General features: G+C 46.1%; 1 protein-coding gene across 2 annotated transcripts in view; it reads right to left on the minus strand.

Moving 5' to 3' along the window:
- The window catches only part of SEC11A (SEC11 homolog A, signal peptidase complex subunit), a 238,851-nt gene that overhangs the window by 144,352 nt on the left and 70,741 nt on the right, over positions 1-23,758 (minus strand). For both annotated transcript variants that reach the window (XM_069624750.1, XM_069624751.1), the window contains exon 3: positions 207-356. In XM_069624750.1, coding sequence (XP_069480851.1) covers positions 207-356 — 150 coding nt within the window. The remainder of the gene's footprint in view (positions 1-206; positions 357-23,758) is intronic.

Raw genomic sequence — 23,758 nt, forward strand, 5'->3', positions numbered from 1 at the left:
ATGGTGCTGAATTTATTAACCTTGAAAGGCTGAGTGAGTCCTTCTGAAAAATCGAACTTGTAAACTGCTGAATGGCCCATCTTTACGGCAAATGCTCATCTTGCGGAGCCAAGCACATTATAAAAATACATTTCAAAAGTGCATGCCATATACTATTTAAAGTAAAATAAAAAGATTAATGCCATCCCCGAAAAATGTGCACTTACTTTTCATGAATTTTCAAGACCCGGTGCACAATCGGAATCTCCCTGCCTTCTATCCTAAATACTACAATTTCCCCAACACGAATGGGATCTTCCACTCTGTTCGTCAAGAAGAGGAGGTCTCCCCTGTGAAATGCTGGCTCCATGCTGCCACTGGAAAAAAAAAAGGAAACAAGACATTTTAAATGACTACTGGATATTTCAACTCAAAACAAGTTTGAACATAAAATAATTCTAAGCGCAAAGTTTGTAAAATTACTGTTAATGGCTACATTCTTAAGACGTTGTAAAGTGACCGAGACAGACGTATGCTTTATTCATGCAAAAGTTGTATACTACGTGTAGAGCAAAGTCTCAAAAAGACTACTGCCTGACCAATCAGAAGGCACTATTTCACCATTCTGCCAGGCTTGCATGAGAAGCAAGCAACTATTACAGAAACAATGCTTACCCTGGATATGCACAGCTGTGGTGGGGGCGGACTCGTCAGTCACACACATCTGCCACATGAAGCCGCTTCACAAACATGTGGCCTCTAGAACCTGCCATTTAGCTAAATGAGTCGCAGAAGTTAGGGGACAGCAGAAGAACAAGTTACTTACCCATTGGAACGTTCTTTCGACTGGATGTTCCTCCCACGTAGTCCTCATTTTAAGATATTGCCATATCCAGCTTCAGCTGCTTTGGAATTTTTTTGCAGCCGAGGGTGCTGCACATTGATGCCTGTTGACTTGATGTCCCTCTGAGGTCTCTGTCTCGATGTCACTGTCATAAAGCGCACGCAAGCACCGTTGGCTTCGACGGGCCATTGGTCAGTTCACGGATCGTTCACTATCCCTCCTACGGAATTGGCAATACGGCCACGGCACCTTTGATCACCCATCCATAGTACAATTGGGGCAGCTAACTCTTGAGCAGGGGCATTCTAGGTGCACTTTCACGTCCTATTCTGTTCTGTTTTACATGCAAACGTTTCCTTTTGACGCTTGTTACCCCACCTTGATTTAACAGCACAACTAGCTCTCATGAGTCTTAAGCCCCCGTTCTGCTGCTGATGGGACTCCTCCAGCACACGGGACAGGCTCCAATATGGAGCTTTCCCTCATCTGGTGGCCCTTTCTTGTCCCTTTAACCCCCGGAACCAGCAGTCCCACCAGTTTGTGGGCTGCTGGTCCTTACCACTATGGGGCTCTCCCCTCCTCTGACCCCGCCCTGGGTAATGGGTTTCTTTTTTGGTTTTTGGGGGCGGTGTGGTCCCTTCTGGTCTGGATCCTTCCTGCACCCCCGCAGAAGGGCCTCCTCTCTACTTCACCTTTCCCTGCATCAGGGTTCTCTCACATAACAAGATCCTCGTCGCCAATGTAGAAAAGCAGGTTCCACCCTTGCTTAGGTTACTACTTCTTAAGTTTATTGCCAGTTCTTGAGTTACATGTTAAACAGGACAATAAGACATCAGTATAGACAAACAACGGCTCCCATCACCCAGGCAGGGAGGGACCAACTGACTCCAAGTATAACACTCACCACGGCATTCTCTCACTCATACATCAACATTCCACATGACATCACCAGGCACATCACAAGCCACAGCAGACTCAGACAAGCACTATACAACAGTTTACATGACCTTGTAGCTCACTCACTCTACGAGCAGAAGTGATGGTTACCAAATAGATCGTCGTCAAAGATTAATAATCGGAGTTGACAAGAATGAAGAGGTTCAAATGGAGCTCCCATTAAGAAGGTTAGTACCAGGTTCAAATCCCAGGACGGGAGCAAAAAAGGGGACCGGTGGGCAAGTATTTGTCAATCCCATGAGGAATTGACTGACAATTGGCATCTTAGCCTTGCTCTGGAGTGTGTTTAACAATGGAGAAAGCCGCCAGGTGACCCTTGACGGTCGCCACCTACAGCCCCTGATGCACTAGGATCTGCAAAAAAAAGCATTGCTAGTTAATCACAAGTAAAAAGGATCAATACCTTGAGCTGTACACCAGCTGCAAAAACATGTCCCAACGACAGCGGTATAGTGCTTTTGGTGCTGGTCTTCTGGCCGAAAAACACCTCAACGCCCAATCCTTGTATCTTAGTCCCAGAAAACAGGAATGAAGGTTCAGAGTTCTGATTTCTGGGTAAAGACAGCGGCCTCCCTCTTGTGAGAGTACTTCCACTCTCTGGGGAAGATAGAATGGAGGGCAGATGGACATGTCTAGAAGGTATGGGTACGACTTCATACTGACCCAATCCGAAGTAATTAGGATCATGGGCTTCCTGAACTTTAACTCATTATGCGAAATGACAGGACTAGTGGGAAACACATACAGGAATGGAAATTCCCAGTCCACAACAAACGCATCCCCCGACGCATCCCCAGAGCTCCTCTGATGAAATGTCCTGAAGTAGGTTGAATTTCCGGTTGATATTGTACACGAACATATCTACTTGAGGATACCCCAAAGGGTGAAAATCTCCAGAAGGACTTGCTCAGCCAACTCCCACTCGTGGGAGATCGTGCTCTGTCTGCTCAGAGAATCTGCCAACATATTCTCTTCACCGGCTAGGTCAACAGCCAGAGATCCTGTTTTGTAGGGCCCAAAACCAAAGCTGCACTGCCTCCCTGCAAGGTGGTAGTGATCCTACACCACCTCTCTTGTTGAGCTAATGGCCAATGTCTTGTCCGTCATTACCGGGACATTCTTTCCCTCTATGGATGGAAAAAAACGCCATCAGCTGCAGTCTGATCGGCCTCAACTCTAAAGTAAGTGTGTGTGTGTAGTCTGGATTCCGATGGGGACCAAAGACCGATTATCGCAAGATTGCTCATGTGAGCTCCCTAGCGCATGAGGGAAGAATATACGACTACTGTTATCTCTGGCCAAGGTTGCCAAAAAGGTTCCCCTACCATCACAATCTCCTTGCAGGCCCACCACAGGAGAGCCTGTGCAACGCGGCTCAGGACGCGAAGGAGAATTGTGACCACTGTGATCTGAGGGCCCACTGGAGGGACCTCATCCTTAAGACAGGATTTTGGCACCAGGAAAATGCAGGATGCTATGAGGCCAAGTAACCTAAAGATTGAACGCTGGTAGATGTTGGGAGTTCTGAAATCTCGTTACCATTTGCAAGATATTATGAGCTCTCCACTTGGGAGGCGAAGCCTTCCCAGAGGAAGACACCAGGACCAATCCAATGAATTACAGCTTTTGGGATGGTGTCTCCTGGGACTTCTTGAAGTTGAGGGAGAAGCCCAAATTGTGGAGAGCATGCAAGTGCTGTTGAGATGTTCCAGAGCCTTTTTGGGAGAACAGGCTCTGATCAGCCAATTGTCTAGGTAGGGAAAGATGGGAATTCATCCCCTCCTTACATTCGTTGCCACCACCGCCGTGAACTTGGTGAAGACCCTCGGAGCAGAGGGCAGCCCAAAAGCCAGTAATCGAAATTGATAGTGAGAACTGCCAAAAGGCGAACCTCTGCTACTTTGGGCTTGTTTCGGTGCTACAACCTGCTTCGGTGTAGAAATGATAGAGAAATTCAATACAAATTATGAAGTTAGTATCTCTGAGGTGAGTCGACCCATTCAGAGAGCGTGCGAAGTATGCTGAAAAATGGAACTGAGGCAACGGCCGCAGTGTGTGCTATTTATACCATCATCAATGTCACGCTGACAACTATTCAATGCTACACAGCTGTCGAAAAATGTTCAAACACTGCAAAGTAGGATATAGATATAACAAAGATGAGGACTCTGTCGGAGAACACGATCCATTAAAATGTATGTTACTGTTACAGGGGCTCCATGTACTAAAAAAAGGCTTCTTTGCAAGAGTGCATCTTCCTAATATTGTGCTTAAATTAAAGTAATTGTCCCAAAAGTCGACTTACAAATAGACCGGCAGACATCAATGCACTCCTGGTACATTCAGTATAAAATGTTCTTTCTGACAGACCTACTATTCCCTCTCCAACCCCCCCCCCCCCCAACTCTGGTTCTACTGAACACTTCTTATGCTCCAAGAGCCATGAAGGCTGGTCATTTGTAGATAGCGCTATAGCAGTCTTGAGAAATCTCGGACTGGCAGGTCAACATTCGAACCACAGGAATACAGAGAAGTGTTCAAAAGTAGCATATGCCGCATCCCTTTCTCTGTATGGGTCGACGCAGAATATCAATGGAGCCCCGGGATGCTTCAAGTCATTGCTGGGTTTGATTTTCCACCAGGTAATGTCTGTGTCCTGGTTTCCTTTACTAGAAAGTCTCCGGTGGTCTAATGGTGTACATGCTGCCTCAGAGGCTGTGCACGGCTCACAGCCAGCTGCTCGGACTATGCATTTGCTTACTCCTGTTCGCCTTTCACCTGCGGGGGTTGTCAGTGTCCCAAAGCTCTTGAGGGTTCCTGTTTCTCACACGGTTCTTAATCTCAGATTGGCTCTGAAAGACTCAGGGCATTGGAGGCTGTTAAATGCTCTGCTGCTGCTTGAGTGTCAATGTGGTTTTGTTGGCTCTGAAATACAGTCTGGTAGGCATCTATTTGAGGGATGCACATGAGACAAGCAATGACTGCACAGCAAGAAGCAAGCTGGCACAAGGATGAAAACGGAATTTGTGATCTTTCAACTGTTTTATCCTTGGGATTAGGACAGCATTTTACCTCTCCCTAGGTTTCCCCATGCGCAGCAGAGAGGGGCTCTGATCAGTCTTTGACGAGGCCAGGATACTGGCTTTGTGACATACAACAGTGGTCTAAGAAATTGAACTTTGATGCACCGTGAAGTACTATCGATCTCACCCTTTTTCAAGGATTGACATTTCAGGCCACAATTGGCAAAGTATGGCAAATTTTGGTGGAGCATTATAAATCTCAGTTTGTCATGGGGGACTGTAGCGAAATGTCCATAGTGTACTAGTTTCCAAATTACACTAGACCTAGAACATGCTCCACCGAAGGAGTGACTACTTAGTAAAGGACACCTTGCAGAAAAAACATTCTACCTGGATAAGTTTAGTCATTTAGTAAAATAATCAGTGGTCGAAGTGTAAGAAAAGAAGTAGTGGAACTATGTTCCCTGCTGGCCTGCACCTGCACCCCACAAACCCCATCGTTGGGCCCCCTCCCACACACAATACAAACCCCCAAACACATTTGCTTGCTGTTTAAAGGGAATTTTCAGTGCAGTGCACTGAAAGTGAACGTTTTAACTTCTTCCTACACTGTTATTTTAAAACGAAACCGTTCTGGAACGGTTTCTTTTTCAAATAAAAGTATAGGAGCTGTAAAACTTAATTTTAAAAAAAGTAGAGGAGCACCACTCCCAACCGCTCCCGCTCACTTCGACCACTGAAAATAATTTGCGATTTCAAAAATTCTACTGAGAGCACACTACACCTTTTGATGGTGGCGTTACCAGATTCATTGCTGAATCCTTACTTCACATGTTACAATTATCCATTTCCATTAGTTCTAAACCGTCACTTATGGTATAGTGGATCAAAAATCTAGGACTGCATCAAAGTCCCTTGAGTTTCCATTCCTGCAGGGTGGTGCGTAGGATAGGACACATTGTGCAGGGGATTCTAAAGATTTAACTATGCCTGGGTGTGAACTACTAGCATGCACAACTTGTCTGGTATTCTGGAACAAAGGAAATCTCAAGCATATATTCTGTGGCCTTTTTTTTCGAATGAAATAATTTACTGCACATTGTTATGTTCTACCATCAATCAACTCGTGCTTTTGAATGGTCCTGCCAGCGTGAGCGCTATTTGAACATATTTTTCAGAGTGAAGAATAATCATACTTTTGTTGCGAGATTTGGATCGGTCTGTTGTGATTTGGAAGTTCAGTGAATGCTCAGAGCAGTACAGCAAGTAAAGGAGATAGGTGCATGCAGTTACGGTGTACAACGGTTTTGCTAGAGGAAAGTGGGGATTGCTGATGTGGTGCAAAAATATTACAGCATTTGTATTCATCATAGATGACCTTTACTCAGCGTCTCCATCAAGGGTTTTCATTTCTCCAAACAACTTCAGTTCAGTCCGTTCAAATATAAGAGGACTGGTTGACACACGTAGAATATTCAGTCTTAAAACAGACAGATGGATCCATTTTTGACAAGTGGATCTGTTCAATGGAATGCGCCAAGCTGGACAAAGGGGTTGGCTCGCTAAGGGCCGCCTCATTTAAAGTCAGTCCTCCCCTCCAGAGCCCAGGCACTTCTCAAACCCAGGCTGGTCTCTAGAGATCAGAAACCCCTACTATCTAAAGTCCCGTCTGGCTGGCCTTGGTGGCTTAAAGGCAAACAATTATCTTTCCATCAACCTCCAGTAACAATCTGGGTTGTTCCTGCTCGAAGTTCCCCCTCCTCCCCCAGGTAATCTAATGTAAGGGTTTGTGCGTTCCAGATACTCATGCCCCACTTGGCCTTATCCTTACGCGCTCTTATGTTTCACTCCCTATATCCGTCACTCTCCCTCATCTTCTCCACCTACTAGAACCTGAACGGCTCTCCTCACTCTCCCAAACGCGTCCTTCTCTATCCCTCCGATGCTCCTCTTCGCCCTCTGATTTTACTCAGTTACTCTCGCTCACCACACTACTACTCTCCCCTTGCCACACTTCTACTGCACACTCACTGCATCCTACTTCTTTATTCAAACCTTGCCACACTCTCTCCCGCCCATCTCTGGCACCATCTTCACTCCTTCTCCTGCTTCACTCCACCCTTCCCTCTACTTGCACTACTGTCTTGCATCCTTTTCATACCCTACTACACTTCTCCAGCTTTTCGTTGTCTTTACACTAAACCCACACAACCAGTACCATTATCTCTGATAAATACCTCCACTGCACTCAGCTTAAATTCTGCGACCAACACCTCAGTCAGTACTCTGTTCGTCCTATGCCTGGTTTCTCGGCCCACGGTCGCACCACACCCCTAGAACTCTGCCACTCCGGTATCCTTCATACTGTTTTGATCTGCCCCTGACCCTTTCATTTGCTACAGTGCTCATCTGACTCTAGGAACCAATCTGTGCGAGTCTTTCCCCCATGGATTGGGTTTGATAGATGGGAAACTTGAAAACCCCCTGTTGCCCCGTCGTCCTTTCGGGCATAGTTTTGGAAAAAGTATGTGGTGTGGTAGCAGCCAGGGGCTGCTAGTTCTCCCTGTGGCTTTCCCCTGTTGGTGAGTTTTGTTGCCAATTCCATTTGGGGACGGTTTCAGCGTCTGTCACTTTGTAATCTCTCCTCATGCCCAGTTTATTTTCTGGTGGTCCCTCCATTTACCTGGAGGGTGTCTGGGGTTGTCAGGTCAAGTGTCTTATTTCAGTTAGGCCTGGGAATTCCAAGTCCATTTGCTGGCTGCCTTTGATTAATTTCTCCTGGCTCTGTTCCAGGTCTGCACTAAGGGAGATGGGAGTTCTCGTCCACATTCTTTTCCATTTTAGAAAATGAACCCAGGGGCATTCGGGGATAAAGAACGGTACGAGTGGGAACACTTGGGACACAAAGAAATTTCACCCATCTCAACAACTCGCACTACCTGCATCTGGTACAGGGCTGGCTCTAGCTTTTGTCCTAAGCCAAGCCTCAAGCTCCAGGTGGAGGTGTCACTGCCCCGCCTCCTTGAATGGGTCATGACCCGACACTGTCACATAGTACAGTGGAGATCTATTTGGTATGGATGCCTAGGTGTTAACAAGCACACTGTCAGTTGCATGCAAAGTTTGTTAGAAGAGTAGTTATTGAAGTATTGTTCATGATGTATGTTAAAACGGATTTCTGAACTGTGACCTGGCGGGGCAGAGGTTCAGAAGGCCAGCCTAGTTTCTTGGAACAGGGTAACCTCTGGACAAGCCAGACCAATCAGGGTAGCGATGGCGGCGGTCAAGACTAAGTCTCAAGATGGGTGAGGGGGACTGAAAGACCTCAATGAGCACACAAAGCAAAGACACTTATGAATTATTAAAAATATAGACACATTTATTAATTTATTACAAGGCCTTTGTAACAGACCATAGCAAAGAATCACAGTAACACTAAAGTAAACCAATACATCACAATCACTACTATATATATATATATATATATATATATATATATATACATACATACATACATACATACATACATACATACACACACACAAGACCGAGGGGTCTAAGGAGTTAACAGCATATGTAGACCACTTAGATGGGGAGGAAAACAGGCAGTGCAAGTAATCTTTAGACCAAGTTCAACATCAGAAATACACCCAACTAAGAGGCAGTCCAAGCCCTACGAAGAGAGGAGGCTTATGCTCAATAGTACCTGCACGCGCTGGTGCCAATGGACAAAATAGGGTCTCTTCAAGCTCAGGAAGGTGGATGCGGTCGATGAAGAACAAGTCCCCACTACTCAAGCAGGACCTCCACTTGCGGGCAGAGGCAGGTTGAGGGTGCGGGATGGAGTCGCTATTTCGCAACAGCGGTAGAAAAGAAATGGGCTCCTGCGCTAGGGGCCACCGGTTGGGGTATTGACTACTCACCGGTCCCCGACGCAGGCAGACCCATCCTTTGCCAGTTCAGTTCACTCTGCTGGCAGGTTCGAATGCGACAATCAGGATGTCTCGACACCGTGTAGTTTCCGCGGTAGCAGTCTTCAGGGTCAAGGGGGTCACAAATGCAGCAAACATGCACAGGTCGTTGCCACAGCAGGGCAACACGGCGACCGCGTTTACTCGGGTCCGGGCGCACTCGTCTCACTTCAGACCTGGGAATGCCAAGTGGACACAGAGCTAGCAGTATGCCAAGTTCCGAGGGCTTCCTCGAAACGGCAGCGGTGACAGAGCAAACGTCCCATGTAAGCTGGTCAGCCCACTGGTTGGCCCAGGGACACCTCCGAAGAGGCTTACTTGCAGGGTTTGATGAAGGTGCCGAGAATAGTTGGTCCCACTATTCCAATGGGTCAAAGCGCCTTCGCAGACCTTCTAGGACGATCAGATGCAGAGGGGTCTCGCAGGACGACAGCGGGCTCAAGGTGCCAAACCTTCCAGCGGATCACCAGCAGTTCCTCGACTCAGCTTCTTGTTGCAGGATACTTGGCTCCTTATCCCTTGTTCGGTGTGAACTCAGGAGATCGACATGGTAGTGGTGTTTTCAGCCTCCTCTTATCCAAAGTTCCCTTCGTGCCAAAACGGAGAGGACCCAATGGGAGATCTGCTCACAAACACTCCCTCCATACGTGGACCAATCACGGACCACAGTGGTCGCAGGCATTCAGGACACTCTAGACTCTCTGGCACCCAGGATGTGTATTGGGAACAGACATCCCAGCCCACATCCTGGAGGCACACACACACACAAGGCATGCAGAAGCCCGCGAAAGCATTGTGTTTCGCGGGAAAGTGCATGACCAAATAAGGACTGACCCGGGTCGTCTCGAACAGGGGAAGGTGAAGGGGCAAGATGGCCAAAGGACAGGACAAAGAACCTCGTGGCATGGCCATTTTTGAGCCAGGCCACCTATTCGTGCCAAGCGCGGATAACATGGCAAAAAAGGGTTCCAAACATAAGATAAACGATAGCTGCCACCAGTCCTGTCCGTGACACACCTGCACATTTCATAATAAGTCCAGCGAGAGTTTCTAGGACCGTCGGAATGACTGGAGACCCAAGTGTACTGTAAGATAAGTTATATTGTACACCAGTTACATGTTGCACAAAAAGCTGCAACATGAGCAAAGGACTAAGGGAAAGAAAGTCTCCCAGTACTGACTGTCTTAAGGGCATGTCAGTTTCCCCATAAGAATTGAGCGAAAGCCCAGAGGAGTGCGGCTGAGGGCTGCGCTTCTCTGGTAAAGGTTAGATCAGGGTGTAAAACAGCAGCAAAACGTTTGGGGGTTGACACATGGAGGGAAAATGACATACAAATATGAAACCTTTCCTAACACTCGCCCTCCCCAGACTAAGGACAGGGGGAAATAATCCACCCCTGGTTGAGTTTCTTGTTCAGGTCAGTTAAACATTCTGGACAACCCATCAGCATTGCTATGTTGGACACCTGGTCTATGCTCAATAGTGAAGTCAAAGCCTTGCAGACTTATGGACCACCTAAGCAACTTTGGATGCTCTCCCTTCATGTTCATCAGCCACTTTAAGGGCTTATGGTCAGTTTGCACAGTGAAGTGGGTCCCATAGAGGGAGGGCCTCAGCTTCTGAAGGGCCCACACGACAGAGAAACATTCTTTCTTTACTGTGGACCATCGGAGCTCTGTCCTTAAACTGACGACTAATGAAGCCAATAGGGTGTTCCTTAACCTTCTCATCTACTTGCGATAGTACAGCTCCTATCCCAGTGTCAGAGGCTTTTGCCCTGCCGTGCTCCAGGCCTGCTTCCCTACCTGCATCCTGGTTGTGCTAGTCCCACCCTCCCCTCTGTGATTGGCCCATCACTCGTGTCACCAGGTCATTACAGGCCTTTCCAGGGCAGCCCCCTGCCCAGCAGCCCCCTCGGCTAAAGACCCCGAGGCAAAGGGCGGCTCCTACAATGGCGGCTCCAGAAAATGTCTGCAGGTGTCCGCAGGGGAAGCCAGTGATGCCAGCAGTGAACTGGCATGGGTGGGGTGAAGAGCAATTACTCTACTCCAGAAAGCCCCTGCCACCCTACCTTACATTTCCATAATGTAACCTGCCATAGTCTCACACCATGCAGACCTAGAGAGACTCAACCACCAAGCTAAACCCATTCAAGACTGGACTGTAAATGTTGTCCTGCATAACATATTAACACACTTGCCAATGTTAACCAGTGCCGCTCCCAGAGACAATGATTAGCCAGCCTCAAAGTAAGACAGGTGCAATAATGTTACCAAGTGCCACACTTAGATGAAATTGTAAATGATAGCATGTGCCTGACCTAGATAGAGTTCTGATTGTAGCATATCCCCCACTCAAAGTTGAATTTAGAAGTATCCCTTATATCCTCTCTATGCAAAGTTGAATTTAGAAGTGTGCCTAATATCCTCTCTGTGCAAAGTTGGATTTAGAAGTGTTCCTAATATCCTCTCTGTGAAAGCTGAATTTAGAAGGGTGCCCAATAGCCTCTCCGTGAAATTCGAATTTAGAAGTGCGCCCAATAGCCTCTCTGTGGTGGTTGAATTTAGAAGTGCGCCCAATAACCTCTCGGCAAAAGCTGAAATTAGAAGTGTGCCCAATAGCCTCTCTGGGAAAGTTGAATTTAGAAGCGTGCCCAATAGCGTATATGTGTGCCCAATATACTCTATGTGAAAATTGAATTTAGACGGGCGCCCAATAGCTTATATGTGAAAGTTGAATTTAGAAGCGTGCCCAATAGCTTATATATGAAAGTCGAATTTAGAAGTGTGCCCAATAGCCTCTCTGCGAAAGCTGAATTTAGAAGTGTGCCCAATATCCTAATAGTCTAATCGCTTGTCCCGCTGAACTGACCAATCTTCCTAATAACCACTCTGTGCAAAGTTGATTTTAGAATTATGCCTAATACCCTCCCTGTATAAAGTTGAATTGAGAAAGTGCCTATTAGCGCGACGTATATAGTATGGTTCGGACTGCAGGGAACGTTTGAAAGAGCATATAACCCATCATACGCTTACCCTCTTTACACCACCACTCAACTAGAACACAGAGATATTATGACACCATTCGGTAAAACTGTTCTCATACCAACATCTGCCGCACATTCCCCATCATTCTAAGTAAACACTGCTGGTTACACACCCCCCAGCCAGGCGTTCTCCTCAGGCCTAACGCAGCCACATTCGGTCTGGGTAAACCCTGCCAGAACAAACACATACTCCTGATCTCTCAACCACCACTCCTACCGCTAAGAAGCAGCTATTACACGAATACCGCACCAGCTGCACACATATCCGGTGCTCACACGCACCTTTGACTCTCTACTGATCTAACTTCAGTTCCCAAGGGCGTTCAACCTACCAGCACCTTCAGACCATACCAATGGTATATAAGGCGCTATATAAATGCAAAACATAACATAACATCTGTCTGCACAATAAAAGGTCTTTGGTAATCAGGGGCCCTGAGAACCGGGGCCTGGCACAAGGAGTCTTTTAAGCCATTGAAGGCCTTCTCACACTCTTCAAACCAAGTTACCTTCTTGGGCTTCTTTGGAGTAGTGAGAGCAGTCAGAGGGGCAGCTATGGTACCATAGTCTGCCATGAAATTTCGGTAGTACTCAGTGAGTCCTAAGAAGGTTCTCACTTGGGTCTGTGTAGTGGGGGTAGCCCAGTCTTGTACTGCTTGTGCATTACTGGGTAGAGGCTGTTTCCTCCCTCCACCTACTTCATGTCCAAGGTAGACCCTGATCCTTGTCCAATCTGGCACTTACTGCCCTTTATGGTCAAGTAGGCCTTCTGAAGAGCCTGTAACACAATTGTAAGGTGTTTCACATGGTCTTCCCAGGTGGCACTGAAAACTGCTATATCATCCAGATATGCAAGACAGAATTAGTCCAACCCATTCAACACATGATTCACAAGCCTCTGGAATGTGGCAGGTGCATTCTTCAACCCAAAAGGCATTACCCTGAACTGGTAAAGGCCCTCTGGAGTTGAGAAAGCCATCTTCTCCTTGGCATGTTCTGCAAGGGCAATTTGCCAATAGCCTGCAGTGAGGTCAAACGTGCTGAGGTACTTGGAGGCACCCAAGGTATCCACCAGCTCATCTGTTCGAGGCAGGGGGTGTGCATCTGTCTTGGTGACAACATTCAGAGCCCTGTAATCCACACAGAACCTCAATTCAGAAGTACCTGCTTTTGGCACCAATACAACAGAGCTGGACCAAGGACTACTAGAGGGTTCAATAACCCCAAGATCCAACATTTTGTTGACCTCTGTCTTAATGTAAGACCTTACTTTGTCCGAGACTCTGTATCCCCTACTTTTGGTAGGTACACTGCCTCCTGTGTCTATGTTATGTTTGCACCGGGGGACTGTGAAAACAAGCTTTTGCAACTGACTTGGCAGTCACAGTTTTCAATGAGATGGCCTCAGGATACCTGGTGGCATGGTCGACCAGCACCAGGATAAATCCATTGCCTGAGAATGTTTGAGGGTCAATGGTACCAACAATGTCGATCCCTACCCTCTCAAATGGTACTCCCACAACTGGGAGTGGTACCAATGGAGCTTGGATTGTTGAGCCACTCTTACCAGATAACTGGCAAGAGGCACAACTCCTGCAGTGACTTTCTAATTGCACCCCATCATGGGACAGTGGAAGTGCATGGATAACCTTTCCTTTGTCCTCTTAATACCAAGGTGACCAGCAAGGGGCACTTCATGCGCCAGCTGCAGGAGGAAGGGTCTTACAGCAAGGGGAACCACCAACCGCCTATGGTCCCCTTCTGTAGACTCTGTAGGCTCACTATACAGGAGCCCACCTTCCCAATAAATCCGATGCTTCCCAGGAGGTTCACCCTCAAGCTGGGAGCAGGCCCGTCTCCTTAGGCCTTCCAGAGATGGGCACTCACGTTGGCCTTTACTGAATTCTTCCCTGTCAGGACTACCTTCTACTAACAAATTGTTTAGTTCAGGATGGTCATTGGGGTCAAACACTTCAGGTATCACCACGTCCTCGTCAGGTCCTGGTGATGGACCAACTACCTCCACCACCTCAGTGGTAGGTGAGTTAGGGGGAATATTCTCTTTCCCTCTTTTTGGTTTCCCCTTTGGCTGGGGCAGTGCATTGGTCTTGGCCAGTGCTGCCCTTGTTTGAGACCTTGTGCAGGGTCTGTCATCAGTATCTCCCACAAGCCCTAAAGCCCTAAAGCTCCGAGATCATTGCCCAACAAGACCTTTCCTGGGACACTCCTCTAAATGTTCACTGGAATCCTGACTGCTGTACCATTATAGTAAGATTTACAGGTATTACTGGGAACATGAGAGGTGGGCCGTCAGCCAATTTAGTGGGCATCAGAGTAGCTCTGGCAACTTCCTATGGGTCTACCAAGGTAGAATCCACTACAGTTCGACTGCACCCACTATCCCTAAGAGCTGCAGTATCTACTCCATTGATCAGCACACTAACTTTAAAGTAGTGCTTGGTGTTATCTGGAAACCTAGCATAAGCCTCTGAGACTTTAGGCACCCAGGGAAACTAAAACTACCTCAGCTTCTATCCCACTGGGGAAGGAGTCTGAGGAGAAGGATGCTCATAGGAGGAGAAAGCCAGATTAGCAGAGTGGACCCCAAGGTTTTGACCTTACATCTGGGATCCCCCTTCAAGTGGTCAGTTGCTCCACAAGCAAAACAAGATTCATTGGGTCTGTTCACATAGGGAGGCTTACTATAACGAGAGTTCTGTTTTGGAGGCTGACCTCCACTACCCTGCGAGTTCTCTTGTGTCTTTACCCTTATTTTCCTTTTTGTGGCCCTTTTGGGAAGAAGATTTCAGTTTACCCACCCTCTTTATCTTTGGACTTTTTCCCTTCCTCCTGCTTACCAGAATGAGTCTTGTCCTTATGGGACACTCGATGTGATACCCACAAATCTGCTGCAATGGCTAGCTTCTTAGGACCTATCTCCTTTGAATCTGCCAAATGCTGCTTAAGCTCAGGGGAAGAAGATGCAAAAATGTGTTCCAGCATGACAAGACTTATCATACCTTCAAAGGTAGAAACCTTATAACCTTCAACCCAGTCAGTCAAGTTTTTTAAGGATTCGGTTACATAAAATACCCAAGTACCACCTTCTTTTTTCTTATACTCTCTGAATCTTTTTAAGTATTGGGCAGGAGTCTTTCCAAACTTTAAGATGAGAGTCTGCTTCAACCTTGCAAAATCTGCTCTCTCCGCTTTTGACATTTCCATAATGGCACTGCAGCCAGAATTGGGCAGTCTGCTAAGTAACCAGGAAATTTTATCAGCATTGTCAACTTGTGGAACTTCACATGCATACTCAAATGTATTCAGCCAGTCCATAATGTCATTCTTTTCCTCATACACACTGAGCAGATCTTTCGGAAACCTTGGATCAGAGGAGGCCCCAGACCCATGTCCAAGACCCTTGGATCCATTGGCAACTTGAAGCTTGGCCAGTTCCAACTGGTGATCCCTGTCTTTATGTGTTTGTGCCTGCTCTATCTTTAGTTTGGCCATATTGAACTCAAGCTCCTTCTGCCTAAACAGCAGCTCTTGCTTCTTGAATTCAAGTATGGCCTCCCCATCAGCACTGGCAGAGGAAACATTAGACATTACATCCTCCATGTCTTCATGGTTGCTGTGGCTCAGTGCAGCAGCAGAACCATCAGTTCTACCAGTGAGAGCATCCCCACCTCCTTCCGCACTGTCCTCGGAAGTTATAGCTCTAAGCTGAACTTCTTGCCAGTCCATGATTCTTTGGATCATTTCCACTTTCGTGCCTTGAGAGGAGACACCTCTCTCAACACACATCTTTCTTAATGTGTCGGATCGAGAAGCATTTACAGTTAACAAGGTACTTGTTTCCATACTGTTAGATAGGACTATGGCCTTTAAAAAGTTATACTACAACAATTCACTATGTGTCCTGGTAGAAATAACTCAAAATGCCTTCCCTAGAGCGCAACACTGGATACCTTCAGTCCTATCCCTCCGCTGTACACCAATTAGTTAAGGCTGGGAGGTCAGAGTTCAGAAATCTGTCTTAACACTGTACTCCCTTTGTATATGAGAAATACAGTAAATGTTTGAAGGTACTGTAAACATTTGGCAAGTGGACTGTAGAGTGCAGGAGCTTTGTTGGTTGTAACTGCAACATTTTGCAGACGAGACGTGCATGGAAGGAGTTTTAGTACACATGATGAACACGCAGATTGGACCTAGTCATTGCAGTGACCCCAAATTGTTGTACAATGTTAGTATCAGGAAGTATTAGTCCATTTTCTGTCGAAAGTGTGCAGGTGCTATACTTAGTATTTATTTCTATTAAGCGATAGCTGCATGTAATCCCATGTGGGGCAAAGTAGTGCTAGGGCAGTTTGAAAGTGCTGGAGTTTATTGGAGGGTAGTTGTGCAGGTCCAGAGAAAGCATGTCTAGGGTGTGTAGTGTATGGTACAAGGTTGTGCTCGTGTGTTCACGTGCATTCTGGGTATGGGCTGCCATGCAGGCATAGTCTTATGTGAACATGTTACAGCGTGTATGATGCACATTATTTCTCAAGGATCTCACAAGTGTCAAATCGCTGGCCTTCCCGTCACCATTCTTCCATCGCTCATGTTACAAGCATCATAGATTGATTTTCCACTCTAAGAGTCTATGCCAGCACAGTGGAAAAATCTCAATGTGTAGGTCTTTACAAAGTCTCCCTAGAATAGTGTTCCTCACATAATTCTGATGCTATCCTTTACTGTGTGGTGTTCATAGATGGCTACTGAGGAGCAGACCACCAGTTGGTTGCCATTTGGTGCATACTTAAGGAAGTTTGAATATGATTAAAAAAAATAATGATAAATAAAAAAGACATGAAACCAATAGGCACATTGATGCTATTCATCTAAACATGGTAACTCCTGGCTTCCTTTGCCAACCCTGCAATACATAAACACCACATAGCTATAGTAGAAGTCAGCCCTACAGATAAGGGGTCTGTCTATGGGACACTTTTACTTAGAATAAATAGGCAAATACTCCCAAAAATTTTAAACGGAGTAAAAACACTCCCAACCAAAAGAAATTGGGAGACAGACATATGATCTTGTGCGCCATGGATATGTTTGGACCAGCAGTGCAACATAGTACCACAGGTAGAAATTATTACCAACTGATCAGAAGACAAACATCTTTTAGTGTGTATGAATAACTAGGTGCAAAGAAATCACAAAAACATTTCCGATCCCTTTTCCAACATATTTTTACTCGCTTATGAAAATACACCCATTAGAATTGGACTTACATTTTTACTCCCTAAAAATTCATTTTGCTCCCAACTTTAACAAATAGGGAGTAAAATACTCCCACTTCAAAATCTTATCTGGAGTACTGGTAACAGTAATGCGCTAGCCATCTGCAATCAATTCCTAGTTCTTTTTCTAACTTGCTACATGCTGGTTTCTGAATGGGTTTGCAAGGAGCACCTTTGCCATCCAACTCCATGCCCACAGCTTACTTTGTGCTCCATCAGTGCTTTACAGCAAACATGCTAGGATTGTCCCAGTGTTTCTCACATCTGTGAGATTATATAAACTATTTTCTGCCCCCGACTGTGTCCAGTAAGTGGTTGTGTTGTAGATTTTATCCTCTTAAAACAGAACAGCTCTTTGGCCCACTTTGAGAAGTAGTGGTGGTTCTTCTGACATTTCAAGTTCCTTATGGTGATGCTGGTTGCATGCTTTTCTCCCCTCTTCTGGGACAGCCAACGTTGGCACCAGCAGTTGCAATGACCACAACTATACAGTATCCTGGTGTGCACTTAGACTAATTTCCCCTGGCCAGGTTCACTCAATAAGAGTAAGTACTGCTCAAAGGAAAGGCCACATAATTGGGGTGTGATCCTCATCTATAATGTGAAACCAGGCACTGGGATTAAGGATGGGATGCCCCGAGAGAAATAAATATAGATAGGTCAGTGAACAAAAAAAGTGGGAGCCAGACATGTGAGGTCATCAATGACATTTCTGATGTCATCTTTGATGTCATGGTGTTAGTCCTTGCAGTGCACAGTAGTAGTGTGAGTTAAAGCTGCTTAGCTTACCATAACTGGTGAATTTCTGTGGGTTTCGGTTTTACCTGTAACCATAACGTCCCTCTAACAATGTATTGCCATTGAATTCCATATGTTTTTACCAGGATACCCTTAGTTTGTAAAGATGTACTGTTCAACATACTGAACCTTCTGGCACCATGTTAATGCGCACAGCAGTCATGGACTATGCGTCCGGTTGCAGACTTCGTTGGCACCAACCTGCTCAGAAAGGCAGGGGCTCTCTTATGTAGTGGTACCATTCAGCAAACACAAGGAACATGTACAAACAGCACCATGTACATGAATTGCGAGGGAAAAAAGAGTAGGTCTGCAACCTGTGTACTTATGAAACAAACAGCACAAAGGCATAGGGAGTACACCATAACGGAAAATGCACCAACAAGAGAAGTGACGTCTGCCTTCAACAATTGTACTGCACTACTACTTTACATGGTAACAAAGAATGACCAGGCAGAGTAAGGACTGGAAAGTACGAAGACCAGAACGTCACAACAACGTAGTAAGCACACTGAAGTTTGGCTGATAATTGTACTGGCAGTGCACTATACAATAGTTGAGAAGCATAACGTTTCTTTTTTTTTTTTTTAACGCAGCAATGGCACCTTACGAGTGGCTGGAAGAAAATTTCCATCAGGACACAATGACTTACGATAGTAACCCCATTGGTACGCACCGCAGTCTGAACGTAAAATATTTAATATCTATTGCTTCATGAACACCTAACAGATCTTTAAGAGAACATATTGGAAAGGAAAGCAAGGCAGCACAAGCGGCACCCCTTCCACAACAGCACGCGGGCACAGTAAAGGAAAGAAACTCTGTAAATAGAAAACTGCACAGCCTGGAAGCCAAAATGGAAGAATTGGTAACAATGTTGCCTCTTTAAAAGATGACGTACAAAGACATGTTATGGTCAAAATAAAATACCGCTGCCCGACCTGCACGTGTACCCCTTCCCCAATTCACAGCCCACCATCCCCTCAAAATCCATGAGATTAGAGACGTTACGCTGATAACTCAATCCATTCCTCCCCTCACAACCAACCTGTGCAAATTCCCAATCCCCCCCAGTAAGTATCCACTTCTGCTAGCCCCCCTCCTTTCCTAACGGTATGTATGCATGTGTGGAAGTAAACGTGGTTATGTAAATTGTTGCTGAGTGTATATGTGGCTTTTCCTTTGGTTTTAAAATGCTGTTATGACTCAGCGGCACACAGTACTAGTGGGAATGACTGCAATTTAGCAAAAGGGAGGTGTCCTACTGACACCGCACCGGCACAGGCTATCAGCAATCACAATGGAGGCATCCGTACCACGCCAGTACGAATCGCATGCCCGCACCTTGTGAACCACCTATAACTAGTTGTGGGAGCGGACGTTTATCCGTTGCACAAGTACTCACATGCGTATCTCTTCCTCTATCTCCTGGTAACACTGGCCCTGTCCAGCATATTTGAAGAAACTTGTGACAAAATTAAGTAGTTCGAGGCGCCCACCCACGTCCTACAGGTAGCTAAACACAAACATCCCACCTACTATACCCTACCCCAAAATGGTTGGCGCACGTGTGTGTCACACTATTAATCACAGCAGAGATCCAAACGGTGTGCATAGGACACCTATGCACATGCGCACAAAGTATTCTGCCTAAAACGCATCCTGCAGAATGCCCAATCGAGATAATGCGTGACATCAACATGGGACAACACCCACGCTGCACGTGGGCCCTTATGTCACAGACACAAAGTGCAATGTTCTGCGATCTACAGTGTGTTATTGGGAAATTACACATTTACAAACTCCCCACAATGTGCCATTGCACATGTATGTATTTGGTTAAACGATGCAGGCCTCTTCGCCGGTTGCAAGGTCTCCGCAGCAGCCCTACAAAAGGTCACACCCCAGAACTGCTCTGCATTCTGTTTGTAGCTTTTCAGAACAGAGTAGCAGGCCACATAGCTGAGACCTGTAACTGAGTTTGGAACAATTTCTGCTATGCTACATTACCTTTGCAAGTAATGGCAACCAGGTCAGCCTGGCTCGCTACGCACAGTAATGGAGAGAAGTATTAACGTCCCTTTCTGTGGACCACCCCCTCAGTACCGATAATCCCCACTATCCCATTCCCATGGGCAACATGCTGACAACGGTAGTATGTGGAACGTGCGCTTCCCCAAGTACACGAGGGCGTGCCCCAGTAAAGCAGTATCAGCCCTTATTTCCTTTCCACTATCTTCTTTCCAGCACCCCTTCATTTGGTACGGATAGTCACACACGCATCCACCAATCACAGTTAAGAGATTTCCATGTAACAAGTTCTGAACGACATTCCTCTGCATAGACACCACACCCAGAAAGGTTACTGCGCAATCCCTGAGCCTCCACAGTCCCATTTCCATGCCCGACATCCTCAAAAGTCCAATATCTGGCTTGCGGGCATGGGGGAATAAATTGTAACCAGGGTAGGGGATTTTGTCTTCAGTGGTAGCACTGAAAAGAGCCTTCTTTTTCTCTCGATGCTTCTAGAGAAACACCTTTATTTTCATAGAGTTTTCTTCTCCTCACATTCTTACAGTAAACTTTTGAACAACTCCTGTATATGGGCAAACAAAAGAGCATCACCACTGCTGGACAAAGAAATTTCGAGAATGATGAATGCTGTCATTGTTGCAGAAGAACATCCCATGAGCAGACAAAAAAAAAAAAGAAAAAAAATGAAAAAACCACACATGCTTCCGTTGATGAGACCCCTTCCAGCCTCTGGCTGGGAAAAACATATATTAGGATAGCCCCATACTCTTCTTGGTGGTATGGCAGAGAAAACCACCTGGGCAGTGGGAAAAAGGCTCTTCACTTCCTTCATCAACCTCTTCAGTTGACAAAACAAATGTGAACAAGCCATGTAACTCAAATGCATGCTGCCATTTTTTAAATTTTTACTAATTTATTTCACGCCCAGACCATGGGGTATATTAGTATTGCAGATGTACAGAGCACAATGACATTTAAAAAGAAATTACAATAGAAAATATACAAAACATTCATGGGCCGAATTTACATGATTTACAAGTTACCACTGGGAGTCTTCCGTTTCCCTAGGTTGTCATGGTGATGTTCTAAAATTGGTTAAATAACCATGTTTTTAGCCGTTTCTTAAAGCTGGGGAAAGAAGACTTTCTTGATATTGAGAGGGAGGGTGTTCGTGTTTAGGTGCTAGCACACAGAAGCTACTGCCACCTGCCCTGGTAGTTTTGTAGCGGGGGTGGGTTGGAGGGAGTGGGGGGGGGGGGGAATACTAGCAGAAAATTGTCAGTGGATCTGAGAGTTCTTTAAAACTCTTAGCTGTAGGGCATTGTTGAGGTAGATTGGGGCTTTTTTGGCAAGACATTTGGTGGTCAAGAAAGGAAGCCCACTGGCTCCCCATTAAAGCGAATTCTGGCTTTAATGGGGAGCCAGTGGGCTTCCTTTCTTGACTTGGAGATATGATCAACTATTTTATCCCTAGTGCTGCCCTCAAGGCTTTGTTTTGCAGGAGCTGCATTTTAGCGAGGTTAGTGTTGGAAGTACCTAACAATAACACATTGCAGTAATCCAGCTTGGAAAGTACCAGGGCCCTGGCAAGGGTGAGACAGTTGGTGGGTGTCAGAAATTGTCTACTTAGAGCGATGAGCTTGGATGTGTAAGCCGTGGACGATGAGAGCGAGCTGATGCGTTTGGTCATATTAAGGTTGGCATCTAGGTATACATCAAGGGTTTTCACCTGTTGGAGTATTGGGATTGGGGTACCATCAATGTTGATGGTTGCGTATTCTGAGTGGAGGGTGGCTATTTTAGCTGGGGATCCCACAATGAGAATTTGAATTTCTGTCTTCTCATCGTTGAGACATACTACATGCCAGCCAGTTTTATGATGGCATATATTTTGTTAATGGTCACAGTGTCTTGGTCAGGTCACAGAGTCTTGGTCATAGTTATCAGTGATGGGTATGAGGGTGGCGTCAGCAAAATTGGTGTAGATGACACCCATATCGTCTAATGCCGAGAAGAGGAGCTTTGTGTAAGCATTATAGAGTGTGGGGTATAGGCATGAGCTTTGGGGGTCTCCAATGGGGACTGGGATCAGGTCTGCTGCTTCTTTACCCATGGCCACTCTCGAGGTGCGTTCTGCCAGAAAGGATTTGTCCCATATAGTGGTGTCCTTGGAGAAGTTAGAATCCTTGGCAAGTGAAGTGCAGTTTGTCATGGTCTACAAGGTCGTAAGCCGCTGAAAGGTCTAGGAGCAGAAGTATGCAGAGTTTCCCTGACTCTCTAATGGTGTCCATTTGGATTTTGAGGTCTAATAGGGCTGTTTCCGTGCTGTGGTTTAGCCTGAAACTTGATTGTCTTGTTCCAAAGAGCTGGTTCTGCTCAAGGTGTACTTGGATTTGATTGTGAGCTATTTGATCTATGGGTTTCAGTAGGAATGGGACTGTGGTTATAGGTTGGTAATTAGTCGGTATTCTGGGGTCCGGGGTAGTTTTATTTTTAAGTGGAGTGACCCATGCTTCTTTGATACTGGCGGGGACTGTATTGGTATTGAAGGAAGAGTTAACAAAGTTGGTGATAGTGGGGGCGAGTGTGGCGGCGCGAGCTTTGACTAGTTTAGCTGGGACACGTCTCCTTTATGGTGCCATAATGCACGATGACAACGTGCACTGTAGCGAAACTGCCCACTTGTCTGCAAAGGTCAAGAAGAACGCCAAAACTGCGGACATGGACAGCACACCACAATGCGTATACGCCTTCCAAAACAAAATTGCCATCCACGTCTCTTTCCTGGGCCTACTTGTGCAGATCTACCACAAAAGGCATCACCCAAAATCAATCCATGCGTTTCTCCATGTCAGCCTTCCTCACTACACAGAGTAATGAAGAATAGTGTTACTGCCCCTTCTTGTGAACCACACCCTCAGTACCCGAATGGATAATCCCCACAGTCCCATTTCCATTGGCCCACAAGGTGAGAAGCACAGACTGAGGTACCTGCGCTTCCCCCAAGTACCGCAAGGGCCGTGTCCCAGTAAAGCAGGAGCAGTCCTCCTTCCCTTTCCACTATTTGTATCCAGCACCACCTCATTGGGCACTGTTAAATAGTCACACAAGTATCCACCATTCACAGGCAAGACGTCAGCATCTAACACTGTCAGTTCTGTAAAACACTTCATATGTACCGTTACACATTCAGACTGCAAGTTTTGTGTGAATCGAAAGCACCTCCAGTACAAAGTTCAGTAACACTATCCAAGACTTCTGAAACCAGATTCATCCACATTGCAAGGAGTGGGGGAATAAATTTCAACCAAGCTAGCGGATTTCGTCTGTAGTGGCGGCTCTGAAAAGAGCCTTTTTTTTTTCTTCTTTACACGCGCTTGCACAGACCTTGTTTGTTTTTGCTCTTTATCTCAGTTTCTGTTTCCTTTTCCTCCTTACATTTTTCCATGATTCGCTTCAACGCTTCTTGCACAGTTTAAAAGAACACAGCATTGCCAATGGCGATCAAAGAAATGCCATTTGCATGGAGCCAGTGCAAATTTCGCACATTCATGATGTCTAGGTCGGTGAAGAACATCCCAGCACTGCACATGAACTGACACAAGCTTTTGTTTATAAGACACCTTCTCACCGCACACAACACACCGTCGTACACCCTATGTTTAAATGCTCATGTCATCTGCAATGTACTCCCCAACTGCAATTGAGCCTGCCAACTTTCACCCTGGCCACATGTATGCATGCATGGCTGCATGACGCTGTGATGGGTGTGGTGAACAGTATGGGGGTGGCTGTGTACATTGTCCAT

The sequence above is a fragment of the Ambystoma mexicanum genome, chromosome 11, assembly GCF_040938575.1.
Source record: "Ambystoma mexicanum isolate Mex_15411 chromosome 11, UKY_AmexF1_1, whole genome shotgun sequence".
In the NCBI taxonomy this organism is placed as follows: Eukaryota; Metazoa; Chordata; class Amphibia; order Caudata; family Ambystomatidae; genus Ambystoma; species Ambystoma mexicanum.